We start from the raw sequence: 11678 nt of genomic DNA on the forward strand, positions 1-11678 counted from the left end.
GAAGGCAGATACACCAGCGTTTGTGTGTCAGCTTTTATCCCTCCAGATCAGAGAATTTCCAGGTCCATTGTATCTAAACACCACTCACATCTACAGTTATTCCCAGTTTCAAATAAAAACTAACAGTGTCAAATCCCTGGGTGGTGGTGGTGGTGTTTGTATCGTGATCGTGACTGAGAAAATAAAAGTTAAAAAAAACGCTAACTTTTACAAGTACAGTAATACCTCGGATAACGACCACAATCCGTTCCGAAAAGTGGGTCGTTATCCGAAATGGTTGCTATCCGAAACAATTTTCTCCATAAGGAATAAAGGAAATAGAAATAATTGGTTCCTAGCCCCTGTTGACTCGCTAATATATGAAAGTTACAGGCTATATAGGTATGTTTTTTTAAATGGGAACAGTTATAATACAGTACAAATGATGTTAAATAAAAATAAAAACATTAAAGAAAGCATTTAAACATAAGAAAACATAGGAAAACTTATCGTTTTGACTGGAGTGCCCTCTCAGGGTTGGTAGCGAGATCCTGCCCCAAGTGGAGGAGTTCAAGTATCTCGGGGTCTTGTTCACGAGTGAGGGAAGAATGGAGCGTGAGATCGACAGGCGGATCGGTGCGGCATCCGCAGTAATGCGGGCTCTGCATCGGTCTGTCGTGGTGAAAAAGGAGCTGAGCCGCAAGGCGAAGCTCTCAATTTACCAGTCGATCTATGTTCCTACCCTCACCTATGGTCATGAGCTATGGGTAGTGACCGAAAGAACGAGATCGCGAATACAAGCGGCTGAAATGAGTTTCCTCCACAGGGTGTCTGGGCTTTCCCTTAAAGATAGGGTGAGAAGCTCAGTCATCCGGGAGGGGCTCAGAGTAGAGCCGCTGCTCCTCCGCATCGAGAGGAGTCAGATGAGGTGGCTCGGGCATCTGATCAGGATGCCTCCTGGACGCCTCCCTGGTGAGGTGTTCCGGGCACGTCCAACCGGGAGGAGGCCCCGGGGAAGACCCAGGACACGCTGAGGCGATTACGACAGCAAAGGGAGGGTCACGGCAGAGGAGGGAGGGTCACGGCAGAGGAGGGGGGGCATATGACAGATACGCTACGTATGGCAGAAAACAATAGCACTATGAATAAGCACATAACATAATTCTGTAACTAAAAACTAAAGAAATGACACTACAGCATGGAATAAAAAAAAAAAAAGTGGAATCTTACCTTTCTAGTGAGGCGATTACGACAGCAAAGGGAGGGTCAACGCAGAGGAGGGAGGGCATATGACAGATACGCTACGTATGGCAGAAAACAATAGCACTGGGTAACTTTAATACGTAAACACATTTTACTGTTTACTGTACATAACTTTATTTTACGAAACTAATTTACAAAACACTTTTTTTTTATTTTTATGCTTTTTTTTTTATGGAGGTTTGGGGAGGAAGGGGTGGAATTACTGCTTAGAGGGGGAATCCCCCTCCATGAGAACATCGGGGGATGTCCTCTGTCGCTTTGAGGTTGAAGAAAAAAACTTGTCCAGTGTCTGTTGCTTCTGCCTTTTTTGTAGCACTTTTCGATAATACGACATCACATTATCATTGAACATGTTCAGGCTCCTACTGCCTACCGCACTGTTTGGGAAAGATTTTTCTACAAACAATTGCAATTCCCCCCACTTAGCACACATTTCTTTAATCACTGAACTTGGGACTTCCTCCTTCCCTTCCTCTTCCCCCTCCGAAGACATATCCTCAGCCAAATTCTTTTCTTGCTCAGCCTGAAGGTGCTGCAACTCTTCAGTAGTGAGTTCATTACTGTGCTCCTCCACAAGTTCTTCAACATCGTTATTATCCACCTCCAACCCCATGCTTTGGCCCAGGGAAACAATTTCATCAACAATTTCTGGTTCGAATCCTTCAAAATCTCGCTCTGGAACACAGTCTGGCCAGAGTTTCCTCCATCCTGCATTCATATTACGGTAGGTCACTTGGTTCCATGCATTATCAATAAGATGAACACAATTCAAAATGTTGAAATGATTCTTCCAAAATTCCTTCAGAGTTAAGTTGGTATCGTTCGTTATATCGAAGCACTTTCTGAATAAGGCTTTCGTGTACAATTTCTTGAAGTTTGAAATGACCTGTTGATCCATGGGCTGCAGCAAAGGGGTTGTGTTCGGTGGCAGATAACGAACTTGAATAAAGTCGAACTCTTCTTCTAAGTACTCGTCGATGTTTGGAGGATGTGCTGGAGCATTATCCAGCAGGAGAAGGCATTTGAGGGGAAGGTTGTTCTTCTCTAGGTATTCTTTCACAGCCGGGGCAAAAACTTCGGTCACCCACTCGACAAAAAATTGGCGGGTCACCCAAGCTTTAGAATTAGACCTCCACATAACAGGCAATTTCTGTTTTATTACATTATGCTTCTTAAATACTCTTGGATTGTCCGAATGGTAGACTAACAGCGGCTTCAGCTTAAAATCCCCACTGGCGTTACCGCACAATAGAAGAGTTAGCCTATCTTTCATAGGCTTGTGCCCTGGCAATGCTTTCTCTTCCTTCGTTATGTACGTTTTATTCGGCATCTTCTTCCAAAACAGGCCTGTTTCATCCGCATTAAATACCTGTTGCGGGACGTAACTTTCTTCTTCTATGATTTTTTTGAATTCTAGGATGAACTTCTCGGCCCCTGCCTTGTCGGAACTAGCTGCTTCCCCATGCCTTATGACGCTGTGGATGCCTGTTCTGTGCTTAAATTTTTCAAACCAGCCTCGACTGGCTTTGAAAACAAAATCACTCAAAGCACTTGTCTGTGGGGTTTTCTTCTTCAAATCTTCGTAGATTTGCAGCGCCTTCTCACTAATGAATGCCTCACTGATGCTAGCACCTTCTAACTGTTTTTCATTTATATACACAAGCAACAACTTTTCTACTTCGTCTATTATTTGAGGCCTTTGCTTTGTTATAATAGTCATTCCTTTTGACACATTAGCTTCTTTAACCTGCTCCTTTTTCTTTAAAATCGTCGAGATTGTCGACTTTGACATGCCGTATTCTCTTGCGATATCCGACACACGCATGCCTCGTTCATACTTGGCAATAATTTCTTTTTTCAATTCAATTGTTGGCCGCTGCCTTATTACTGCACTGCTACCAGCTTTCTTAATCTTCTTTGGAGCCATGATTGAGGGCTATATATTATTAAATAAAGCAACAAAATCACTAAATAAGAAGGATGCACACCGATAAAGATAATGAACGTCTGTTCGTAACCGTGTCTCGAGCGCAAAGGAAGATGGGAAGCTGGCCGCTGTCCGCTGGTCGCGTGTGCGTCGCTATCCGAAATTTTGTTCGCTATCGGAGGCAAATTTTTTGTGAAATTATTGGTCGTTATCCGAATTGTTCGTTATCAAAGGCGTTCTCTAACCGAGGTTCTACTGTATTATACATTTACACCGGCTGTTACAGACACAAATCAAATGTATGTGTTTATTGTATAATATTAACAATAAGAGCAGCTCACTACTCAAAATGGTAAATTTGGGAGGTAGTCAGGATCAATCTGGCGACCTCTTTATTACAAGTCAGCAGTTCTTACCACTGCACCACAGAAGCTGTTGTATTACACTTGCACCTTTTGTGAAAGTGTACATTTGATATCTGAACTTCAGGCTTCACACATTATACATTTCATTTATACATTTTGTCATTTATTACTAAAACATGAAAAACATGTGTTTACATAGATTGTTGTAGACACGAAACACACACGAAATGTATGTATTCCAAATAACAATATATTATTTAACCTCTACAACTCCAGCACTTCACTCCAAGATAAACACTGAGCACTGAGAACCTTCTTTGCGAATTGAGCTGCAGCGGTGTGTGAGGGGATGTGATAGCAGGCTGCTTCTGTTGATCGACACATTTACAAGACAAAAGACGCTGATGGAGAGGTGCAAAGGGATTTAAGGAGGGCTAGGACTACAAGTTTTTTTGTAGGCTTTGGTAATTGTAGTGTTAATCAGCCCCACAAACTACTTCAGGAATTTTTTTCTCCCAATTTAAATTAAAGTGTGAATAATGGGAAAGGTGCTTTTCTGCTCCTCTCACAATATTATTCAGTGGGCTTGGGGTGGCACCATGCAGTGTCCGAGCAGGTTTTTATTTTCATTGTTAAAGCAGTCACATTTCAAAAAATGTGTTTCCTTTATGTGAAAATTTTATTATGTATTTCTGACTCATGTGAATGTGTTTATGGATGCTACAACTGAGTAGCTACACCTCCCAGAATTTGTTGCTATCAATGCCATCCAGCTTCTTTAATAAAAATTGACATGAAATGAGATTCAATATCACTAGAAATTAGGGTAAACAAAGTCAGGAGCTGTTGTGGGACTTGACCTTACTTTTCAATCATATTTATATTGATGAATGTGGAAATATCTGTGAGATTACAGTCTACTTTGGACATGTAATTGTTTTAGAAATTCAAGCCCCGTCTTTTTGTTCTGATCTTGAACTATAAAAGTTATTATGAATTTTATCTAGATACAGGTAGAATTAAAGTAATTATCCATGATGATATGAGACCCATCCATTTAACTAATTAGCAAATCCATAACTGAGATCATTATAATAAACATTGTACATATTCTAGTTTACTGAGAAAACTCTGAAATGTGTTTTATTAGTCTGAAAAAATACACAGTACTTCAACTAATAAACTTGGAATACTTTACATGCAATCTATTGCTTTAATTGTCAAGGATTATGGGAATAGAAATATATTTATTTATGGTTTGATCCCCTAAAATTCTCTGTTCACTATCAATGACTTCTTGCTTGTAGGTTATAAAAGTAACTATGCTTCAGTATATAACTGAGAGACTTAGATGCACGACATCTAACTTTGATTAAAGAGACACACAAATTAATGTGCAATAGGGTTTCAAATAAAATGAAGTAATGCATTCTTTTAACTTTTAAATTAAATATAGTATGTTTTTGCCTTTTAAAGTAAAGACAGTACTGCAGTCTTGTTCTTGATCCACATTTGAACAACATTGTCTTTAATGTATGATTGTCAGGATGAAGGAGACAGTCATTTTCCATATCTGCCATTCTGAAATGCAAAACAGTGGAGCATATAAAGCTCATTTACAAGCCATACAACTTGTTCTCAGGTAACTACATATACAATAGTCATTTATTTCTTCAAAATATAATCCCAAGCATGAATCAGTAAAATAGAGATCAATGTTTATGTATGAAAAACTGCTTTCTTTTAAAGTTCAAAAGATAAGCACTTCCTTTAATGATTTTGTTCGGTATAAAATGTCTTCTTTTATTAATAGTAGTAAAAGGACAACTGCAATCAGTAGTTTTTTATTACTTTTTAGGGAATATTTTACTTAATGTTAAACTCTCCCAGAAGTCATGGTGCTTTAGACATTCATATTTAAATAGAGTACACAGGACCAATAAATAAAGAGCTTGTGATTTTACTTTGTCTTTTTCAGACTTTATCAGAGCACTGAGAGTAATGCATCTTGCTACCTTGAGAAAGCACACTTGCCCGTTTTCCATACTGTATTTGTACAAAACACAACCAAGTCTATCAGGATGTGTTTGTGCAGCGTGCGACCTGTCAAGCAGAAAGACTGTTCAGAGAATGTATGAATGAATGATATTTCACATATTAACATAAAAAAAACATCAAGGATTTAAAAAGCACTGTTAATATGCACTGGTTTTTATACAATCAAAGAACCAAAGAATGCTGTAAAAATAACTCTTCATCATTTAACTGAATTAATTTTGTGAATTTTTTTATTGTTCACAAAAACATTGGAAACAAACAGAATAATAAATGTACCTCTTAGCTTCCTGGAATAATTTTAAGAAGAAGCAGTCAAACCTCAAATTACTGTAAATCTATCAGTGTTTGCTCACTAAATTTCTGTTGAGTTATATGGTTCTTATATAATTTAATTAAGTTTTACTGTACTTATCATGGAAGGTCAACAACTGTAACAATTGCCAGGAACAAAGATATTAACAGCATGGTACAGGGTAGAGATTTCAGTAAAGTATTATAACCACTCATGCAGCCAGAATACACATACTAATGTAAACTGACCCACATTGACATAATAAGTTTAGTTTGTACTACTGGTAATTTATAAATGGGAGGGTAAGGCAATGGTGGGGTGGTACAAGGCCTCATAAAACTGTCCAGGCCAACATGCAGCAGCAGACAACTGCCACACAGCAATGCCGGACTCTATTGACCAGGATAGGAGGTAGATAGCTTGAAACTTGTCATGGAAACCTAAAGGGTACAGGAACATCAGGAGAATTTAGTGGACACTCTAACATAGTTGACATGTAGCTGCAGATAGCTGCTTTCTACTTCAAGATGGGTTTTAAGGGTGTAGTTAGAGCTCTTATATGGGAAGGGCAAAGTCATGTTTGTTAACTGGCAATAGACCTAGAGCTGAAAAAAAAGAGATTGAACTTTCTATTATGTAGAGGGTAGAAAAAATAGAAGCTACACTAACTGATTTTAACTGAATTACAGAGAAACATCTCCTGTGGATGTGAAGGGAGTGGAGAAGCAGACATTTCTGACTCACTTGAATATGCCAAAGTTAAATTCATTGAGTTGTTTTAAGGATGGAGTAGCAGCCTTTATTTGACATGCGTGGGGTCATGCAGTACAGAGGAGACAATGGCTGAATTACAGCTCTTGATTGCGCCTTTTAAATACACAATTAATTACAGAAATGTGTGATTAGTGATCAGTTTCTCACGTCCTTGGAAGTTACAGACCAGGATGCTTTCTGTTCTCTGCTCCTGCCTTGTTGAACCCAGTTTTTATCAGTTTTAACCTTGTACTGTACATACCAAAACCGAGAAAGACTAGATCACAAAACAAAAAACTTTAATGAAAATGCTTGCTAATGGTAAAATCTAAATATGTATGCTACATAGGCATGTTTTGCCTCTTGGAGTGATGTAAAGGGATACACTTTTTATTTACTAGTTTACACAACAGAGAGAAAAGTATAAAAAAAGATTTTTAGTAATATTCTTGATCTTGAATTTAGTAATATTGTGAATAATTCCATTTTAAGAGTTTTTTTATATAAACATATATATATAATGTTATATATAACATTTTAAAAAGTATAATTGTTAAGTACACTGTGTAAATTGTTTTCATCCATCCATCACTGAACTTGCTTAGCCCAGTTCAGGATCATGAGAGACAAAGCCTAACCTGGCAGCATGTAGGATTAGGTGAAAGGAACTGAATATGGTGCCAGTCCATCACAGTGTACACTCATATATGCCTACACACACTAACATCAGGCCAAGTTCAAATGGGCCATTGAAGAAGACACACATTTCTGTGTAATACTAGAGAAAAAAAAAGTATCACATGAAAAAGATGCAAACTCCACACAGTGAACAGAGTGGGGTTTGAACCACAGGCTTTGGAGATGTGAGGCAGCAGTGTTTACCACTGTGGCACAATATCAGTCCTGTTTGCTTTTATGTGTATTTGTTTTGCACAACAGATTTTATTTTGTAGCGGTTAATTGTTCATGTGTTTAAAGTGAATGATTGCTAATCCAGATTTTTCAAATGTATTTATTTTATTTTGTTTTATTTTCAGTGGTTAACAAGTAGTTCAAAGTAATTGCTATTCTCTGTTACTCTCTCAAGAAATATCTTATGGTTCTCAGCAGAAGGTAACTTATTATGCCAGTTTGGTTGATGGATGTGATGCGTTTACATTTCTTTCAAGAGCTTAATGCTAGTAATCAACATTATTAACATTAAATAGTCATTTATTTCTGTTAGTCTTAATCTTTAAAATCTATCTATCTATCTATCTATCTGAAGGGATAGGTCTCCAGCACAACATTTCTATTGCTTCTTTACTTGGAAAGGCAGCACAGTACCATGTGTTCCCTCTGTAGTATGGACAAGAGCATATACTGTACAGTACATATAGCATGCTGTCCTTTCAGATGCTTTTGTGCTTCACCACTGGCATATCCAGTGTTGCTCTGCTAATGTCCTGTAGGTTGTCTATGGCATATAACATGACTTGTGCAATGTTGATGATGTCCCTGTTGTGTAAAGCCTTTTGACAGTGGGGTATTCCTTCACACAATACCTACTGTTCTTTTCTATTATTAATTTCTATTAAAAGCAAATAGCAATCCATACAATCAAATCAAACTTAACAAAACAAAAATTCAACCCCCACCCAAAAGAAAGAAGGAGAGGAAAGTCAGCCAACAATGCAAAACTTTGAAGCAGCAAGGAAGGAAGAGTATCCTTTTCCCCAGTACAGAAGATTATTCTACAATGTTATTGATTTAATCCTGCCATATTTTTAAAAAGTTCTGTACAGATTATCTGAGTGAGAATTTGATTTTTTCCAATTTTGTTGTCTTTAGCTTCTGTAAACACTGCTAATAAGAGTAGAGCTAACTTACCATATTTGAAAATGTTTTATAAAATTCTACTGGGTAGCCATCAGAGCCATCTGCTTTACCACTTTGAAGTGACTTTATAACAGTAATTTTGAGGGTGTCAGAGGTTTTATCCAGTTCCATTGAACTAGCTTGCTGTGGTAATAGTAATAAGTCAAATAATTCATTAGGTTGTGCATTATCTTCCTTAGACTGAGTGGAATATAAGGACTTATAGTACTCTCTAAATGTGTGGGTTATACTTTTATGGCTTATGGTTTTATCTCTGTCTATGTTGGTAACTGGTGTTGTTGCATTGTGGAATCCCTGCTTGTGGATTTGTTCAGCTAAAATCTTATTGGCCTCCTCTCCATGTTCATAATAATGAAGTTGCGATTTAAAGATAAGCAGTTCCATTTCTTTAGTAGTCAAGAGTTTAAATTATGATGGCAAAACCTTTTTTTATAAAATGCCTTATTTGGAGATCTGGGGCTTCATGTATAATGTCATGCGTAGAATTCACACTAAAAGATAGTGTATGGGCAAAAACAGAAATGTGCGTATGCAAAAAAAATCTAGATGCATAAATCTGTGCGTACATCAACTTCCACGTTCTTCCGCTAGATAAATCCCAGTCAGCGTGAAGTGTAATGCACGTGCACGCGCCTCCCGCCCCACCCTGATTCCTCCCAGAATTATGCCTCTTTGAATATGCAAATCAATATAAATAGCCTCTTAAGTTCAGCATTCTGTGAAAAGACAATGGCAAAAGCACAGGGAATAAAGAAGACGCTTTAGCGAATACCAAGTGGAGGCAAGGAAAAACGTACTATTTGTTAGTTTAAGGATATAAACAACAAAAGAAAGTTGATCAAGTGACACAGAGTGGCAGAGAAACTCGAAAGTTCAAGTTCAAAATGCGGCACAGTGTCTGAAATAAAAAAGAAGTGGTCAGATATCAAAGTCGCTGTGAAAAGGCGAGTCGTAGCATACAACGCGAGGCAGGAACAATCCCTGAATGGGGTGCCAGTTCATCACTACCCCTGTTCACCGTGTTCACACATTTAATTAATAAGAGTATACATTATTTAAATGAAGTTAACAGTTCATCTGTATAATGTAATATATATACTTTACTGCATTTCGTCTGGTTAGCGCCTGAAAATCTAAATCGACTTAGAAGCCAGTTGTTATGATCTGTAAATATGCACTCTCTTCTATTGAATTGAACTGAATTCCTTTATCATTATTGTATAGTACAATGAAATTCAATATGTAAATCCACCATAAACTTATTTTCCTACAAAATGGTAAAATAATAACAACAACAATAATAATAATAATAATAATAATACGATAAAAAAAACAATGAAAAATATACAATATGAAAGCATAAGTGGCTCAAGTTGTGTAATATTACAACTGTAGTGCAAGTTTACAGTGAGGTAATTGTACTTATAAGTAGAAACAGTTCTACCAGGAGCACCTGATGGACTGATTGAGATTGACTGATTGGGATGAAACTGTTTCTGAACAGCCAGGTCCCTACAGGAAAGGCTCTGAAGTGTTTGCCAAATGGGAGAAGTTCAAGTTCAAACTAGGGGTGTGAGAATATATAGAACTATCCCATTTGTAGCGTTAGACGTAATATGTGATCCCGAAGGGAAATTTGTCATGGTGATGGGCAATTTATTTAATACTAAAGTGATTCTGACAAATATTTATGCACCTAACGTGGATAATAGAGATTTCATCCAAAATATATTTGCATCCATTTCTAATGTGAACACTCATAAAGTTATAATGGCCAGAGGCTTTAACTATGTTTTAAATCCAGACCTAGATAGGCCTTCAGCTACCATGGTGATAACATCTAATACTACAAAAATAATTACACAATTTGTAAGGGATCAGAACTTATCAGACCAGGTTTTTCAATTCTAAACTTAGAGTATATTTCTTCTTCTCACAAGTTCATCACTGTTACTCAAGAATTGATTATTTCTTCATAGACAATAATTTTTTGCCCATTATCAAATTGTTTAAGTACGACACTATTGTTATCTCTGACCATGCCCCTCTGATCATGGAGCTTAAAACCTACTGTTCTAGATCGGAAATAATTTTGGTTTAGCATGTTACCCAATGGAAGGGTCAACTATGACAATTTCTGGTTAAAAGCAGGAATGTTACTTGACTATCATCCTTATGGCAAATGCAAATACAGCATGACTGGGTTATTTTAAGGATGAAGCCTCCATACTACACTTTCCATGCCAAAAGTGAGACTGTTATTTCTCAACCTGATTGCACTTGACACTAGGGTGCCCCATTATATGAATTAGTTAAGATCGGTGGGCTATCAGTTATCTTTTGATTTTTTTTTTGTAATTCCCCAAAAAGCATCACCCTGCTTTCTCCATTACCATACTCCCTCTTCTAGTGTTGGAAAATGTAATTTAAAAAAACAGGAATCCTGAAAAGTATTTATTGATTCAAAAGATAATATATATAATGCACTATTTTTCAAATTTTTAGATCTACAGTACTTTGACTTGTTCAGGTAATAAAACAAAAATTTATTGTTAAAAGATTTTTATTCAAGCTTTTCTTGGTCTCAGTAGTGAGTGATACACTGTGAATGTAACAGGCAGAGGTGAACACATCAGCAGTCTAGGTCCACCAACTGTTTAAACCAGACAACCAAACTGTTGACTAACGAAGCCCAGAAGACTACATGATATTTTTGATTTTTGGACCATTAAAGATTTTCCTGTTTAAAAACAAAAAGTATGAACTTGCGTAACTGCCCTAATTCAGGATTTTCGTAAGAAATGTAATGATTTACTTCATGAGGTTGAAATACATCATAAACAAGAATATATGTGTCAGATATTTGAAATATTAAAAAGTGAGCTTTATTTTAAATGTGTAATAACTACATATTTATGACTGTAATAGAAATAAAGTATAATCTAATCTAATCTAACCCAGACTTGGGCATTGAACAGCCTGTTGTATGGTTCTGTCTGGAAGGTGTAGATGGCAAATAGCTGCCTTGGTGTTTTAGATTTCATCACAGCTATATGTGACTGTGTAGACGAAGATCAAAATTGATATATATGGGGAATTGCAGGAGATTGTATCAGAGAAAGAGGTGATACAAAGATTGTTCATATTATATTGAATAAGGGAA

At 37.0% G+C, this 11678-nt stretch overlaps 1 protein-coding gene across 1 annotated transcript; it reads right to left on the minus strand.

Moving 5' to 3' along the window:
* Nucleotides 1-1441: 1441 nt before the first annotated feature.
* Nucleotides 1442-3169, minus strand: LOC127529970 (tigger transposable element-derived protein 1-like). Its single transcript, XM_051935393.1, has one exon. The coding sequence runs from the start codon at nt 3167-3169 to the stop codon at nt 1442-1444; it is 1728 nt and encodes a 575-aa protein (XP_051791353.1).
* Nucleotides 3170-11678: the final 8509 nt, after the last annotated feature.

This window comes from Erpetoichthys calabaricus, chromosome 12 (genome assembly GCF_900747795.2).
Source record: "Erpetoichthys calabaricus chromosome 12, fErpCal1.3, whole genome shotgun sequence".
Classification (NCBI taxonomy): domain Eukaryota; kingdom Metazoa; phylum Chordata; class Cladistia; order Polypteriformes; family Polypteridae; genus Erpetoichthys; species Erpetoichthys calabaricus.

Coding starts and splice junctions, on each gene's coding strand:
- LOC127529970 (XM_051935393.1), bottom strand. CDS start 3,169: ATGGCTCCAAAGAAGATTAAGAAAGCTGGTAGCAGTGCAGTAATAAGG.